At 61.8% G+C, this 15,768-nt stretch overlaps 3 protein-coding genes across 3 annotated transcripts in view; 2 read left to right on the top strand and 1 right to left on the bottom strand.

Annotated features, from left to right (window-relative positions):
* Positions 1–226: 226 nt before the first annotated feature.
* On the top strand, positions 227–2,362 carry LOC309578177 (immunoglobulin superfamily containing leucine-rich repeat protein 2-like; the record flags this gene model as incomplete). Its single annotated transcript, XM_082290596.1, has 1 exon — positions 227–2,362. The coding sequence occupies one exon, from the start codon at positions 227–229 to the stop codon at positions 2,360–2,362; it is 2,136 nt and encodes a 711-aa protein (XP_082146722.1).
* A 6,864-nt stretch (positions 2,363–9,226) lies between these two features.
* On the top strand, positions 9,227–12,647 carry ISLR (immunoglobulin superfamily containing leucine rich repeat). Its single transcript, XM_082290597.1, has 2 exons — positions 9,227–9,314; positions 10,529–12,647. Exon 2 carries the CDS (start codon positions 10,538–10,540, stop codon positions 11,783–11,785), a length of 1,248 nt encoding a protein of 415 aa, XP_082146723.1. The 5' UTR covers positions 9,227–9,314; positions 10,529–10,537; the 3' UTR covers positions 11,786–12,647.
* Positions 12,648–15,539: 2,892 nt separating this feature from the next.
* Positions 15,540–15,768, bottom strand: part of STRA6 (signaling receptor and transporter of retinol STRA6) — a gene marked incomplete at both ends in the record, with an annotated part of 16,938 nt that continues 16,709 nt past the window's right edge. Inside the window, one exon of the mRNA XM_082290644.1 lies at positions 15,540–15,718. Coding sequence (XP_082146770.1) covers positions 15,540–15,718 — 179 coding nt within the window. The remainder of the gene's footprint in view (positions 15,719–15,768) is intronic.

The raw sequence follows: 15,768 nt of genomic DNA, 5'->3' as shown, positions 1-15,768 counted from the left end.
GAGCCGGGAAAAAGAGAGTGAGAAAGGTGCAAAGAGCCAGCCGGGAAGCGGAGGAAAGCGACGGGGGAGAGAGAGGGCGAGGACGGGACGAGCTCGAGCCGGGAGCGGTGGGGGGAGCCGGGCACAGACAATGGGGCGCGGCCCCGCCGCCTCCTCCTCCTCCTGCCGCCGGGCGGGGCCGGGGGGCGGCGGCGCTGAGCCCCGCGCTGTCCCCTGCCAGGGGGACATGGCCCCGCTGCTGGCCCTGCTGCTGGCCGCCCTGCTGGCCTCGGGCCGGGCGTGCCCCGAGCCGTGCGCTTGCGTGGACAAGTACGCGCACCAGTTCGCCGACTGCGCCTACAAGGAGCTGCAGGCCGTGCCCGCGGGGCTGCCCTCCAACGTGACCACCCTGAGCCTGTCGGCCAACAAGATCAGCTCGCTGCCCCGCGGCGCCTTCGCCGAGGTGACCCAGGTGAGCTCGCTGTGGCTGGCGCACAACGAGATCGCCGCCATCGAGCCCGGCGCTCTGGCCGTGCTGGTGCAGCTCAAGAACCTGGACATCAGCCACAACCAGATCGCCGAGTTCCCCTGGCAGGACCTGCGCAACCTGAGCGCGCTGCAGCTGCTCAAGATGAACAACAACCGCATGGCCCTGGTGCCGCAGGGCGCCTTCCGCACGCTCAAGGACCTGCGCTCGCTGCGCATCAACAACAACCGCTTCGCCACGCTGCCCGAGGGCGTCTTCGACTCGCTGGGCTCGCTGTCGCACCTGCAGATCTACAACAACCCCTTCGAGTGCTCGTGCGCGCTGCAGTGGCTGAAGCGCTGGATGGAGAGCACGCTCATCTCCATCCCGGAGAAGGACTCGATCGCCTGCGCGCTGCCCGAGCGCCTGCGGGGGGTGCCGCTGGCCAAGGTGCCGGACTTGCAGTGCGCCGCGCCCACCGTGCAGCTCAGCTACTCGCCCAACCTGGACGCGGCCGAGCTCTTCGACGGCTTCACGCTGAGCCTGCACTGCGCCGTGACCGGCTCGCCGCCGCCCGAGCTCCGCTGGAAGATCCGCACGGCCGGCCAGAGCCTGGAGCTCAGCGGGAGCCCCCCGGAGAGCGCCGGGAAGGAGCAGCCCCAGCAGCAGGAGCCCGAGCGCTTCCTGGTCTTCAAGAACGGCACCTTGGTGATCCCGCACTTGAGTAAGCGCGAGGAGGGCACCTACACCTGCCTGGCCACCAACGAGCTGGGCAGCAACCACACCTCGGTCAACGTGGCGGTGGCGGGCGCGCAGAAATACCCGCTGCAGCCCGGCAGGGACCCGCTGGGCGGCAAGGGCCAGGCGGGGGACAAGAAACCCGGCGCCAAGGGGGCGAAGAACAGCGTGCTGACCCCGGAGGAGAGGAGCAAAGCGCTGGGCCCCACCCGGCAGAGCCGGCCCTCGGCGGCGGCGGCGGCGGAGGAGGAGGAGGAGGAGGAGGGGACGGAGCTCGAGGGGCAGGGCCAGGGCCGGGTCCCTTTGGAGCCGCCAGCCTTGGAGAAGAAGTGCGGCTCGGCGGCGAGCAGCACCAAGTACATCTCCAACCACGCCTTCAACCAGAGCGGCGACTTCAAGCAGCACAGCTTCGAGCTGGGCGTCATCGCCCTGGACGTGGCGGAGCGCGATGCCCGCGTCCAGCTCACCCCGACGCAGCCGCGGCCCGGCGGGGGCCACCTCGGGGTGCTCTACCTGTGCCAGCAGGGCCGCCGGGGCCACGCCCTGGTGCAGTGGTCGCGGATCGAGGCCGGCGTGAACTCGTACTGGTTCCAGGGCCTGAACCCCGGCACCAACTACTCGGTGTGCCTGAGCTACCTGGGCGAGGAGTGCCAGGTGCAGGTGGTGTTCAGCACCAAGAAGGAGATCCCGTCGCTGATCATCATCGTGGTGGTCAGCATCTTCCTGCTGCTGCTGGCCACGCTGCCGCTGCTGGGCGCCACGTGGTGCCACCTGCTCGCCAAGCTGCACGGCAAGCCCTACAAGCTCATCATGAAGGCACAGAACCCCGACCAGATGGAGAAGCGCATGGCCGCCGACTTCGACCCCCGCGCGTCCTACCTGGAGTCCGAGAAGAACTTCGAGCCCGGCCCGGCCGGCGAGGCCGAGGAGGAGGACGAGGAGGACGAGGAGGAGGATGAAGAAGGAGCGCGGTGGAGGCGCAGGAGGGAGGGAGAAGGCGCGGCCGAGCTGGAGCGGGAGGAGAGCGTGGCCGCCAGCTCCATGGCCGAGTCGCAGTCCAAGGGCGGCGCCGAGGAGTTCGAGGTGCGCTCCGAGTACAGCGACAAGCTGCCCCTGGGCGCCGAGGCCGTCACCATCTCGCCGGAGATCAACGGCAACTACCGGCAGCGGCCCCGCTGAGCCCCAGAACTCCCCCCGACCCCGGCCCCGGCCCCGGCCCCACCGCCCCCCGCTCGCCCACCCCCCGCTCCGCCCGGGGAAAATCCTCCGGGAACGAGCGGAGCGATCCCCGCCTCTCCTTCTCCTCCTCCTCCTCCTCCTCCTCCTCCTCCTCCTGGCCCTCGGCCCCCGGAGATGCTCGGTGCCTCCGGGATGAGCCTCCCACGATTTCGTTTCCATTTCGGGCTCCCGGCTCGGCGACAACAACAACAACGATTCCCGGTGCCCCGGCCGCCCCTGCCACCCGCGAGCCGCGGCTTTGCTTCCCCCTCCCGGGAAAACAACGAAAAAAAACGGGAAAAAACGCCCAAAAGCAAAAAGGCCGGGAGCCCAAAATTCTCTTTTTTTGGAATCGGTTCAGTCCCCGGCGGGTCCCCGCCGCTCCTCGGTGCCCGGTGAGTCCCCTCTGCTCCCCGGTTCTCTCCTGTCGCTCCCCTGTCCAGCCCCACCGAGCCCGGAGCTGTCCCCACCGAGCCCCGAGCTGTCCCCACCGAGCCCCGAGCGGTCCCACCGAGCCCGGAGCGGTCCCCACCGAGCCCCGAGCTGTCCCCACCGAGCCCCGAGCGGTCCCACCGAGCCCGGAGCTGTCCCCACCGAGCCCCGAGCTGTCCCCACCGAGCCCCGAGCGGTCCCACCGAGCCCGGAGCGGTCCCCACCGAGCCCCGAGCTGTCCCCACCGAGCCCCGAGCTGTCCCCACCGAGCCCCGAGCTGTCCCCACCGAGCCCCGAGCGGTCCCACCGAGCCCCGAGCTGTCCCCACCGAGCCCGGAGCGGTCCCCACCGAGCCCCGAGCTGTCCCCACCGAGCCCGGAGCTGTCCCCACCGAGCCCGGAGCTGTCCCCACCGAGCCCCGAGCTGTCCCACCGAGCCCCGAGCTGTCCCCACCGAGCCCGGAGCTGTCCCCACCGAGCCCCGAGCTGTCGCCGCCGCTCCTCGGCGTCCCCGTCCCCGCGCCGCTCGCCGGTGGATCCCCGCCGCTCGCCGGTGGGTGCATCCCGATTCCCGGTCCCTGCCACTTCCCGCGCGGTTCTCCCCGTGGATCCCGGGGTTCCTCGGCCCCCGTTCCCCCATGGGTGCCGACATTCCAGGGCCCCGCCACTCCCGGCCGGTTCTCTCCATCCCCCGATGGATATTGCTGCTCCCCGGTCCCCGCCACCCCCGGGAACTGCTCTCGGTCTCCCGGTGGCTCCCGGCGCTCCCCGGTGGCTCCCGATGCTCCCCGGTCCCTTCCATCCCCATCTCCGGTGGCTCCCGGTGCTCCCCGGTCCCTTCCCTCTCCATCCCCGGTGGGTCCCGTCTCTCCCCGGTCCCTTCCATCCCCACCCCGGGTGGCTCCCGGCTCTCCCCGGTGGGTCCGGGTGCTCCCCGATCCCTTCCCTCCCCATCCCCCGGTGGGTCCGGGTGCTCCCCGATCCCTTCCCTCCCCATCCCCCGGTGGGTCCGGGTGCTCCCCGATCCCTTCATCCCCATCCCCATCCGCCGGTGGCTCCCGGCGCTCCCCGGTCCCTTCCATCCCCATCTCCATTCCCGGGTGGCTCCCGGTGCTCCCCGGTGGGTCCCATCTCTCCCCGATCCCTTCCCTCCCCATCCCGGGTGGCTCCCGGCTCTCCCCGGTGGCTCCCGGTGCTCGCCGGTCCCTTCCATCCCCATCCCCATTCCCGGTGGCTCCCGCCTCTCCCCGATCCCTTCCCTTCCCTCCCCATCCCCATCCCCCGGTGGGGTCCCGGTGCTCCCCGGTCCCTTCCATCCCCATTCCCGGTGGCTCCCGGCTCTCCCCGGTGGGTCCCGGCTCTCCCCGATCCCTTCCCTCCCCATCCCCATCCCCGGTGGGTCCCGGCTCTCCCCGATCCCTTCCCTCCCCATCCCCATCCCCGGTGGGTCCCGGCTCTCCCCGATCCCTTCCCTCCCCATCCCCATCCCCCGGTGGCTCCCGGCGCTCCCCGGTCCCTTCCCTCCCCACCCCCATTCCCGGTGGCTCCCGGCTCTCCCCGGTGGGTCCCGGCTCTCCCCGATCCCTTCCCTCCCCATCCCCATCCCCGGTGGCTCCCGGCTCTCCCCGATCCCTTCCCTCCCCATCCCCATCCCCGGTGGCTCCCGGCTCTCCCCGGTCCCTTCCCTCCCCATTCCCGGTGGCTCCCGGCGCTCCCCGGTCCTTTCCACCCCCATCCCCCGGTGGCTCCCGGCGCTCCCCGGTCCCTTCCCTCCCCACCCCCATTCCCGGTGGCTCCCGGCGCTCCCCGGTGGCTCCCGGCTCTCCCCGGTCCCTTCCCTCCCCATCCCCATCCCCGGTGGGTCCCGGCTCTCCCCGGTCCCTTCCCTCCCCACCCCCATTCCCGGTGGCTCCCGGCGCTCCCCGGTCCCTTCCCTCCCCATTCCCGGTGGCTCCCGGCGCTCCCCGGTCCCTTCCCTCCCCATTCCCGGTGGGTCCCGGCTCTCCCCGGTCCCTTCCCTCCCCACCCCCATTCCCGGTGCCTCCCGGCTCTCCCCGGTGGCTCCCGGTGGCTCCCGCCGCTCTCCCCGCTCAGCACCGGGCGAGCCGGGACAGCTCCGCTCCCCTTTAAGCACCGGGCCCTCCCGGATGCGCCGTCCCCGATCCCCATCCCCGCTGCCGGCGGGGCCCTCTCGATGTGTTTTTGGGTAGAGTAGCCTTGTAGCCAAGTGTCTGTGCCGCAGACGCGCCCGGAGCCGCGAGCCGAGGTCGCCACGGTGGCCACGGTGGCTCCCAGGCCGCTCCCGGCGAGAGCCGCGGGCGCTTTTTGCTTTCTGCGCGCTTCTGTGTGTGAAAGAGTGAAATAAAAGGGATTGAACGCGGAACCGCCTCGGTGCTTGGGGGGCGACGAGGGACGCGAGGGAGTCGCCCAGGAGCCTTTGGGCGAGGAAATCAAAGCCTGCTCGCCACCGGCAGAAAAAGCTCCATTTATTTCTCCGGCCGTAAAAAAGCAGCCGCGCTCCTTGGGGGGGGGGGGGAAATGGAAGAGCTCCAATCCCAAGAAATTCAGCCCGGAGGGAAAAATGGGAATTCTGCTCTCCCCTGGTGGCCGCTGGAGTGGAAAAACGGCGGAGGGATGGGATGGATGGGGGCTTAAGGCGGGTTTTGGGATTTTGTGTCTCATCTCTGTGGTTTTATGGCGAGTTTGTGTCGTTTGAGGTCTGGTTTTTGTTGGCTTTTTCTATTTTTTTATCGTTTTATATCAATTTCTACCCATTTTTTCTATCTTTTTATCATTTCGCCTGCGGTTCCAGCATTTTATCTGGATTATTTCCATCGTTTTAGCCATATTTAATTTTTATCTGCAGTTTATTTAATTGCATCAATAATTTATTTCGTGCCATCAATTATTTCTTTCTTTTTTTTAATATCATTGCAATAATTTTGATGTCATTTCTCTCATTTTTAATGTCATTTCTACCATTTTATCTATAATTTATTGGATTGTAGCTATATGTTTGTATGATTTTACGCATGATTTCAATCATTTTATATATTTTATGTGACTCTATGCATGATTTCTATCATTTGATATGAATTTCTAGCATTTTATCTGTATTGTCTTTCGTTATTAGATCGTTCCCATCATTTTATCCGGATTTTCTTTCATGTTTTTATAAAATTCCCATCATTTTACCCAGAATTTCTCTCATTTTTACATAAAATTTCCCCCACTTTCGCTCTAATTTCCACCATTTGCGTTTAATTTTTTTCTAAAAAATACAATTTCCGTCCTTTTGCCTCCAATTTTTTGCCACCTTTTCAATTTCTCGTCCTTTTAATCCCATTTTAATTTGATATCATTTCATATTTCATTCATGCAACCCCCGCCCCGCGGATTTTGGATTTATTTTTTAAAAAAACCCAGGTTAAACTCCCCCCCCTTTTTTTTTTCTGCCCCTTTTTCTCCCCAAATTCTTCCCCCCCCCAACCCTCCCAAAATCCCCCAAAAAATCCCCCAAAAATCCCCAAAAAATCCCCCCCAAAATCCCTAAAAAATAAAAAAAAGTCCCCCAAAAAATTCCAAAAAAATCCCCCCCAAAACCCCCAAAAAAATCCCCAAAGAATCCCCCAAGGAAACCCCAAAAAATCCCCAAAAAATCTCCCCCAAAATCCCCAAAAAGTCCCCAAAAAATCCCTAAAAAATATTTAAAAGTCTCCCCCAACATCCCCCCAAAGAAACCAAAAATATCCACAAAAATATCCCCAAAAAAATCCCAAAAAGTCCCCCCCCAAACCCCAATAAATCCCAAAGATATCGCCCCAAAACCCCCCCAAAAATCCCCCCAAAAATTCCCCCCCAAAATCCCTAAAAAAATTTTTTTAAATCCCAAAAAAAACCCCAAAAAATCCCCAAAAATCCCCAAAAAGTCCCCCAAAAGTCCCCCAAAAATTCCAAAAAAAATCCGAAAAAATCCCAAAAAATCCCCCAAAAATCCCCAAAAAAATCCCTAAAAAAAAAAAATTAAAAAATCAAAAAAATTCCCCCAAAAACAAAAAAAAATCCAAAAAAATCCCTCCAAAAACCCCAAAAAAATCCCCCAAAAATCCCCCCAAAAAATCCCTAAAAAATCCCTAAAAATTATATAAAAAAAAAATTTAAAAATCCCCAAAAACTAAAAAAAAATCCCCAAAAATTCCCCCAAAATCCCGGGAATCCGAGGCTCCTCCAGGCGTTTCCCTCCCCTCCCGCCTGTGGATATTCCCAATAATCGAGCGTCACGCTCGGGAGGCGCGGCGGGAATGGGAAAAGAACAATCAGCGCGGCCTCATTAATTAGGGAATCGTGGATTTCCCGGGAAATTCGCGGCATCGGGCCGGGAGGGATCCCAAAGGCACAGGAAGAGGGGGCGGGGCTCTGCTTCCAGAGGGGGTTTTTCCCGGGAAAAATTCCCGCTGGGAATCCCAAAACATCCCGGAGGATGAGGATGGAGCTTTTCCCGGGAAAAATTCCAATTGGGAATCCCAAAACATCCCGGGGGATGAGGATGGAGCTTTTCCCGGGAAAAATTCCAATTGGGAATCCCAAAGCATCCCGGGGGATGAGGATGGAGCTTTTCCCGGGAAAAATTCCCGCTGGGAATCCCAAAACATCCCGGGGGATGAGGATGGAGCTTTTTCCGGGAAAAATTCCCGCTGGGAATCCCAAAACATCCCGGGGGATGAGGATGGAGCTTTTCCCGGGAAAAATTCCCGCTGGGAATCCCAAAGCATCCCGGAGGATGAGGATGGAGCTTTTCCCGGGAAGAAGGGGGGATCCCTCTCCTCCCGGCTCCATCCCGGGATCCTCGCTGGAGCCGCCCCAGTTGGACCAGTTTGGGCTGGGCGGGGCTCCAGGATCCCTCTCGACATTCCCAGGCCGGAAATCGGCGGGATGGAATTCCCAGGAAGGCCGTTTTCCAAAGTTTCCTGGGGAATTGGCGGCAGGGACGAGGAGGTGGCGCTGGGGGACAGCTCCGAGTGACCTCCGTGGGCAGTGGCACCTCCGAGTGACCTCTGTGGTCAGTGGCACCTCCGAGTGACCTCCGTGGGCAGTGGCACCTCTGAGTGACCTCCCTGGTCAGTGGCACCTCTGGGTGACCTCTGTGGTCAGTGGCACCTCCGAGTGACCTCCGTGGGCAGTGGCACCTCCGAGTGACCTCCCTGGTCAGTGGCACCTCTGGGTGACCTCTGTGGTCAGTGGCACCTCCGAGTGACCTCCGTGGGCAGTGGCACCTCCGGGTGACCTCCCTGGGCAGTGGCGCCTCTGGGTGACCTCTGTGGTCAGTGACACCTCTGGGTGACCTCCGTGGGCAGTGGCACCTCCGAGTGACCACCGTGGGCAGTGGCACCTCTGGGTGACCTCTGTGGTCAGTGGCACCTCTGGGTGACCTCCGTGGGCAGTGGCACCTCCGGGTGACCTCTGTGGTCAGTGGCACCTCTGGGTGACCTCTGTGGTCAGTGACACCTCTGGGTGACCACCGTGGTCAGTGGCACCTCTGGGTGACCTCCGTGGTCAGTGGCGCCTCTGGGTGACCTCCGTGGGCAGTGGCACCTCCGAGTGACCACCGTGGGCAGTGGCACCTCCGAGTGACCTCCGTGGGCAGTGGCACCTCCGAGTGACCACCGTGGGCAGTGGCACCTCCGGGTGACCTCCGTGGGCAGTGGCACCTCTGGGTGACCTCTGTGGTCAGTGGCACCTCTGGGTGACCTCCGTGGGCAGTGGCACCTCCGAGTGACCTCAGTGGTCAGTGGCACCTCCGGGTGGCCTCCGTGGTCAGTGGCACCTCCGAGTGACCTCAGTGGTCAGTGGCGCCTCTGAGTGACCTCCCTGGGCAGTGGCACCTCCGGGTGACCTCCGTGGGCACGGACAGCTCCGAGTGACCTCCCAGGACAGGGACACCTCCGAGTGACCTCCCTGGGCAGTGGCACCTCTGAGTGACCTCCGTGGGCAGGGACAGCTCCGAGTGACCTCCCTGGATCTGGAATCTCCTTCTCCTGCTCCCTGCTCCACCCCTCGAGCCCCACGCGCCCTTTCCCGGCCCCGCAGCCCCTCCCTGGGGTCACCCCGCCACCCGCTGTCCCCAAACCCTGTCACAACTCACCGGAGGCCACCTCGTGTCCTGCAGAGGCCACCCACGCCCTGCCCAGGGGGTGGCGAGGACAAACCCCGATTTATGGGGCGGGGATGGGGGGGAGAGGTTTTGGGGGCGAGGAGGGATTTTGGGGCGCTGGGATGGGGGGAGCGGACGGGGTTTTTGGGGGCCGGGAGGGAGGAGGAAGGGCCCCCGCAGGCAGGAGCGGGGTCGGTGCCATAGAAAACAAACCGGGCCCGGGGGACGGGGAGGGGACGGGAGGAGGAGGAGGAGGAGAAGCCCGGGCAGGGCCCAGGGAGAGCCGGTGGCGAATTCCAGAGGAGCGGGGACAAGCGGGATCCATCCGCCGGTGACGGGGGAAGGGGGAGCGGGGGCTTGGGAAGCGGGGAAAAGCCGGGAAGAGCCGGGAAAAGCCGGGGAAAGGAGGGGAAAGCCGGGGAAAGGAGGGGAAAGGAGGGAAGGAAGGAGGCAGGGCGCTTATTCACGGCTCTGGAATGCGGCGTGCGGGCCCCGCTCACGCCGCCCCCGCGCCGCTGGACGGGGACCGGAGCCCCGGCGGAGATGGGCTGGGATGGCACCGGAGCGCGGGCTGGGAGCTCCTGGAGCAGAAAACTTCCAGGATCCCCCCTTCCCCAATCCCTGCGCCCCCCACATCTGGCGTCTGTCCCCTGCTGGGCATCCCAAAATGTCACCAAGCCCCCGCTTCCCCCCTCCAGGATCCCCCAGAGCCACCGCGGCGCCTTCCCCACCGCTCCAATCCCAATCCCAATCCCAATCCCGGGGTCTCTCCCTCCGTTCCTGCCCCGCTTTGAGCCCTCCCCCTGATCGGAGCGGGTTTATTCCTCCTCTGCATTCCCAAGAAAACGTCTTTTCCACCCCCGCCCGCCCGCGCTCTCCCGCTGGGAATGGCAGGGTTGGGAGCTGGAAGAAGCAGGCAAATTTTCCTGCGAGGCTGAAACAAAGGGGTCTGGCTGCCAGCTCCTGGAGGAGCGGGAATTAACCTCTTCCCGGTGGGACACGGCCTCCGGAGCCGGGATTGGAGCGCCTTGGGAAAGCATGGAAGAGGGGGAAGAAGGAGTTAGTGTGGAGACATTTCCCTCCCACACACCGCACACCCCCCTGGCTGAGGAGAAGCGCCAGAGGAGCCGGGTTTTTCCATGACACGGGAAAATCTGGAGCAGGGGATGGCGGGTGGAGAGGGGGGGTTGGTCTGAGGTCTGGGAGGCCGCTGGAAATCCCAACGATTCCACGGTTTGTGGTCGGGCAAGAGCTTCTCTCTCCCTATCCCTCCTCATTCCCGAACCCCTCAACTCCCACTTCATGTCCCAAACAACATTCCGAGGGTGGGATTTCATCGCCGGCCCGGAAAAGGCGTTTTCCAGAGGGAGAAGGAGAGGCTTGAGGGGGGAAGCTCCCCCCCGCTCAGGCCGGGCTTGGTGGTGAGGAGACGCCTGGGCCCGATTAGGGAATATCCCAAACGGCCTTTTCCAGCCGGAATTCTTCACCGTTTGGCAGGGCAAAGCGGCTCCGCATCCCCTCATTCCCCGTCTGTGTTCCCGGCAGGCCGGCAGGATGAAGCCGCTGCTGGGCTGCCTGGCGCTGGCGACGCTCCTGTCACCGAGCCTGGCCTGTCCCAGCCCCTGCTCCTGCTCCACCAAGAAGAACGGGCGCCTGCTGGCCGAGTGCGCCTACCGGGAGCTCCGCGACGTCCCGCGGGGTTTGTCGCCCAACGTCACCATCCTGACGCTCTCCGCCAACCGCCTGGGCCACCTGAGCCGCGGCTCGCTGGCCGAGGTGCCCGAGCTGCAGTCGCTGTGGTTGGGCTACAACCACATCGCGGCCGTGGAGCCGGGCACCTTCTCGGCGCTGCTGCAGCTCAAGAACCTGGACCTGAGCCACAACCGGCTGGCCGAGTTCCCCTGGCAGGACCTGCGCAACCTGAGTGCGCTGCAGATCCTCAAGCTGAGCAACAACCGCCTGGCGGGGCTGCCCCGCGACGCCCTGCGCGGCCTGCGGGAGCTGCGCTCGCTGTGGCTCAACGACAACGAGCTCACCACGCTGGCCCAGGGCACCTTCGAGGCGCTGCCGGCGCTGGCGCAGCTGCAGCTCTTCCACAACCCCTTCAACTGCTCCTGCAAGCTCTTCTGGCTCAAGGAGTGGGCGGACGGCACCTCGGTGGTCATCTCCAGGGCCGGCTCCACGCTGTGCGCCGCGCCGGCCCGGCTGCGCGGCCGAGCGGTCACCGACATCCCCGCTCAGCTCTGCGTGGCCCCCTCGGCCCAGCTGACCTATTTGTCCAGCCTGGCCAACGCCACGCCTCGGGACGGCCTCACGCTGACCCTGCACTGCAGCGTGGCCGGTAGCCCGCCTCCGGAGATCCATTGGCAAATCCGGACGGCCGGCCGGCGAGTGGACATCCACGGGCCCACGGTGGCGCGGGATGGCAGCGCCAAGGCGGGCCGGCAGCGCTTCCTGGCCTTCAAGAACGGCACCATGGCCATCCCCGACTTTGGCAAGGAGGATGAGGGCACCTACACCTGCCTGGCCGTCAACGACGTGGGAATTCGGGATGTGTCCGTCAACGTGGCGCTGGCCGGCTCCGGGAACCCGGCCGAGGAGCTGCCCCGCGATGACCCCCACGCCGGGCACCCCGGTGGGCACAGCTGTGCCAAGGGGGACGAGCTGGATCCCTCGGGCATGGGCGAGAAGTTGGTCATCGTCTACCACGTGCCCAGGGAGGCGCGGAGCGGCGCGGGAGCGGCCGAGCCGCGGATCCGCGTGGGAATTCTGCTGGCTCTGGGGCTGCTGCTCTGCTGGTGAAGGGGGGCAGCGCCTCCCAGATCCCCGTTTTTCCATAGTTTTTCCTCTCGTAGTGCCTTTGCTGAGCTTCTGGGATCCGGGAGCGCTCCGGAACCCGAGGGGGCCACCGCGGGCCCAGGGGCTGGTGGTCCAGCCCTTCCTGGGGTAGATCCCGGCTGGATCCGGCTGGGATCTGCTGCCGCTTCCCGGCGGTCCCAATGTGCCACATCCCGCTTTTCTCCCTGCCGAGATCCACGTGTGGCAAAGGGGACAATGCCAGAGGCAGCCGGGAGCCGCCGCGGCTGCCACCGGGGAGGGATCCGAGGATAAAATCCCCTGGAAATCCATTCCCCCTGGGAATGGGGGCCTGGGGTGGGAGCAGGATGGGGACAGCAGGATGGGGATGAAGCCACGGCCTTGGAATGGGCAGTTTTATGGAGAAATTCCCAGATTTTCTCCCTGTCGGATGCTGGCAGCATTCCCGAATCCTTCCGAGCCCCTGGAATGCCGCAGGAATTCCAAACCCTTCGCTGCCATCCTAAAAACCCATCCGGGCTGGACCCACTGGGGAAGGCTTGAGCCAAAGATTCCCAAACCATTCCCGGTGGGAAACGCAGCGGGATGGAGGGAAAATGGGGAAAAGCAGAGCTGAGCTGCCTTTAAGCCATAACCACTCCCCAGGGGCCTCAGCATTCCCGGCGGGATAAATATTCCTTATCCAGGAATTCCGGGGAACCCCTCGGAGGGGGGCATTTGGGAATGTTCATCAGCCCCAGATCGGGATCCGGTGCCGGAATTCCCACTGGGATCTGGGCATGTCCTGCAGCCCCCTGGCCTTGGCTTTAACAAATGCCTTTAATTAACAAATACCTGGAATAAATGCCAATAATTACTTTTAATTAATAAATACTTGGAATAAACACTTTTAATAATTACCTTTTATAAGTGCCTTTAATAACGAATTACCTGTAATAAATAATTACCTGTAATAAAGAATTACCTTTAATTAACAATTACCTTTAATTAAGAATTACCTGTAATTAAGAATTACCTTTAATTAAGAATTACTTTTTTTAAACACCTTTAATAAACTCCTTTTTTTTTTCCCTAAACCAGCCGAGCTCCTCTTGCTCTGTGCACCCCAAAATCCCCCCAAAAATCCCCCAAAAATCCCCCAAATCCCCCCGAGCCGGCAGCTCCTGGGGGTCCCATGAATCCCACAGACCCTGCTGGATGAGGGGACACCTCCTGGCATTCCCAGATCCCACAAATCCTTCCCGGTGCCGGAGCTTTCCCAAATCCTTCCCAGTGCCAGAGAATCCTCCCAGATCCCACAAATCCTTCCCGGTGCTAGAGCTTTCCCAAATCCTTCCCAGTGCCGGAGAATCCTCCCAGTTACCCCAAATCCTTCCCAGTGCTGGAGAATTCCCTCAGCTTTCCCAAATCCTTCCCAGTGCTGGAGCATCTCCCCACTTTTCCCAAATCCTTCCCAGTGCCAGAGAAGCCTCCCAGATCCCACAAATCCTTCCTGGTGTTGGAGCTTCCCCAAATCCTTCCCAGTGCCGGAGAATCCCCTCAGATCCCACAAATCCTTCCCAGTGCCGGAGAATCCCCTCGGATCCCACAGATTCTTCCCAGTGCCAGAGAATTCCCTCAGATCCCACAAATCCTTCCCGGTGCTGGAACATCCCCAAATCCTTCCTGGTGCCAGAGAATCCCCTCAGCTCTCCCAAATTTCCCCTCCCCCACCCCAATCCTGGAAAGAAACCCCATTGCTGGGATTTTGGGAACACCAAAATCCCTCCCCACCCCTCAAGCCCTGCTCGCAGCAGCCTGATCCCAAAAGAAGCGGGAAAAGCCAAGCCCGGAGCTCTCCAGCCCCACAATTCCCAGATTTTAGGGAAAAAGGGAAGGGGCGGTTGAGGTCTCCAGGGGGGTCCCGAGGTGAAAACATCCCAGGAAGATCCCGGAGCTCCTGGATTCCCATAAATTTTTCCCGTCATGGGATAAAAACCCGTGGCCCCAATGGAAGTTTCGGGTTCGTTTTCCCAGGATCCGACCTTTAAGCTCAGTTTTATCCCTGGGAATTGCGGGATGCTGGGATTTATTCCCGAAATTCCAGCGCTGGGAACAGGACTGGGGACAGGGATTAAAACAATTCCATCCAGGCCTGGAATTCTCTGCCCTCCTCCCACGGCAGCTTTGGAAAAGGGAATTCTTCCCCCTCGGCCAGGGTTTTATGGGAATTATCCGTGGTTTTAAGCATCGGTCCCAAAACCTCCTCCCAAAACCTCCGGGATGGACGTGGAGAGGGATGGGAGGGATGAAGATGAGGATTTGGGGTTTCCAGGCCAACCAGGAACCACCTGGAAGGGGAAGAAAATCCCAAATCCTGCCCAGGGTGCTGCTCCTATCCCGGAAACCCCACAAATCCATGGATACACCCCCTGCCATCCCCAGGGATCCCGGGATGGAGCTGTGGAAACCGATCCCAAAATCCAGCCCCGCCCATGGCGTGGAGGCACCACGGATTTGGGGGATTTTTTTGGTTTTAGGGATTTTTTTAAAGGAATTTTAGGGATTTTTGGAGCCGCAGGGGTCGGGATGGGCTGGAAGGGAATCCTGGGAAAAGGGAGGGGATGCTCCCAGGAAACCCCAAAGCACGGGAAAGGCCCTTGGCGACCTCCAACCCATCCCGACATTCCAGAGGGAGGGAATGGGGTCCTTGGGATCCTGCGGGGAGCAGGTCTGGTCACTCCCAAGGAGATCCTGGGATGATCCGGGATGATCCCGCAGCTCCGTGTGGGACGGGCTGAGAATTCCCAAGGGAACCTTGGGGTGTTTGGGATGGAAGGAGCCACCCAGGAGCTCTGAGTCCAGCCCAAAAAGTCGGGAATTCCGGGATTTAAGGGTAGGAAGAGGTGATCCCACACCTCCTTGTTCCCATCCCGTTGGGGTTTTAGCCCCGGAATTCCCTGTTCCCATTCCCACCCTTCCCAAAATTGTGGTTTTGGGGCTTTCCCGAAACGTGGGAATGCGAAGGGAGCGGTTTTCCCATCAAAAAGTTGGATCGAGGATTGGATCCTGGCATCCCCAAAATCTCCACTGGGTGAGGTCATCCCAAACATCCCCCGGATTCGAGGCTGGGATGATCCCAAATCCTGCCGGAAGTGGGAATATCCAAGGGAAAAGGCACATCCCGGGTGTAGGAACGAGGTATCAATTTATTATCCTTCCGAGGGAGGTTTTCCATGGATCCCAGCCCTGGAAAACCGTGGGATAGCCACAAAACCGGGAATGGGAGAGGATGGGAGCAGAGCAGGAGCGGCTGGGATTTGATCCTTCTAAAAATTGGGGAAAAAACCAAAAAATCCCATCCCGGGAGTTGATCCGGAGCCCAAACAGAGCCAGGATTGGGAAGGAAAACTTGGGAATTTTCTCTGTGGGGAGAGCATGTGGAGCTCCAGGGCTGGCTGAGGATCCCACCACGCTCCTCTCCCTCTCCCAATTCCCTGGGAATTGCCCCATGCTGGAAAAGTGACTCCCAAAAAATTGCCAGGATGCTGGGAGGGTTTTCCTCAGCTCTACTCCATCCATGCCGGGCTCGGAGCCCTCACCTCCGAACCTCAGCAGTGACTCGACGTGAATTTAGGGATAAACCCCCAGAGAGAATCCGGAGGTTGGGAAAAGGGATGGGAAGCGCCCGAAATTCCTGCCGGGGGCAGATGGGGTTGGGATGGGGATGGGATGGGATGGGGATAGAATTCCCAGGAATTCAGGGCTTGGGGACGCCGAGCTGGGCGCCGTTGGCGGAGGCGTCGGCCAGCGCGGTTTTTCGGGAAGAGGTCAGCGAGGGGTTGCGCAGGAGAGTGTAGGCCAGGCACCAGCGGGCCCGGATGCGCCGGATCCGAGCTTTTCCCGGAGCCAGGTGCTTGTGATGCAGCAGGTGGAGACCTGGAAGGAGACGGGAGCAACGGGAAAAGGATTCCGTGAGCCGAAGTGGA

Source organism: Coloeus monedula (genome assembly GCF_965178545.1).
Source record: "Coloeus monedula genome assembly, chromosome: 14".
NCBI classification, from domain to species: Eukaryota; Metazoa; Chordata; class Aves; order Passeriformes; family Corvidae; genus Coloeus; species Coloeus monedula.
The sequence above is the reverse complement of the archived record's forward strand: the minus strand, read 5'-3'. Positions and strand labels throughout refer to the sequence as shown.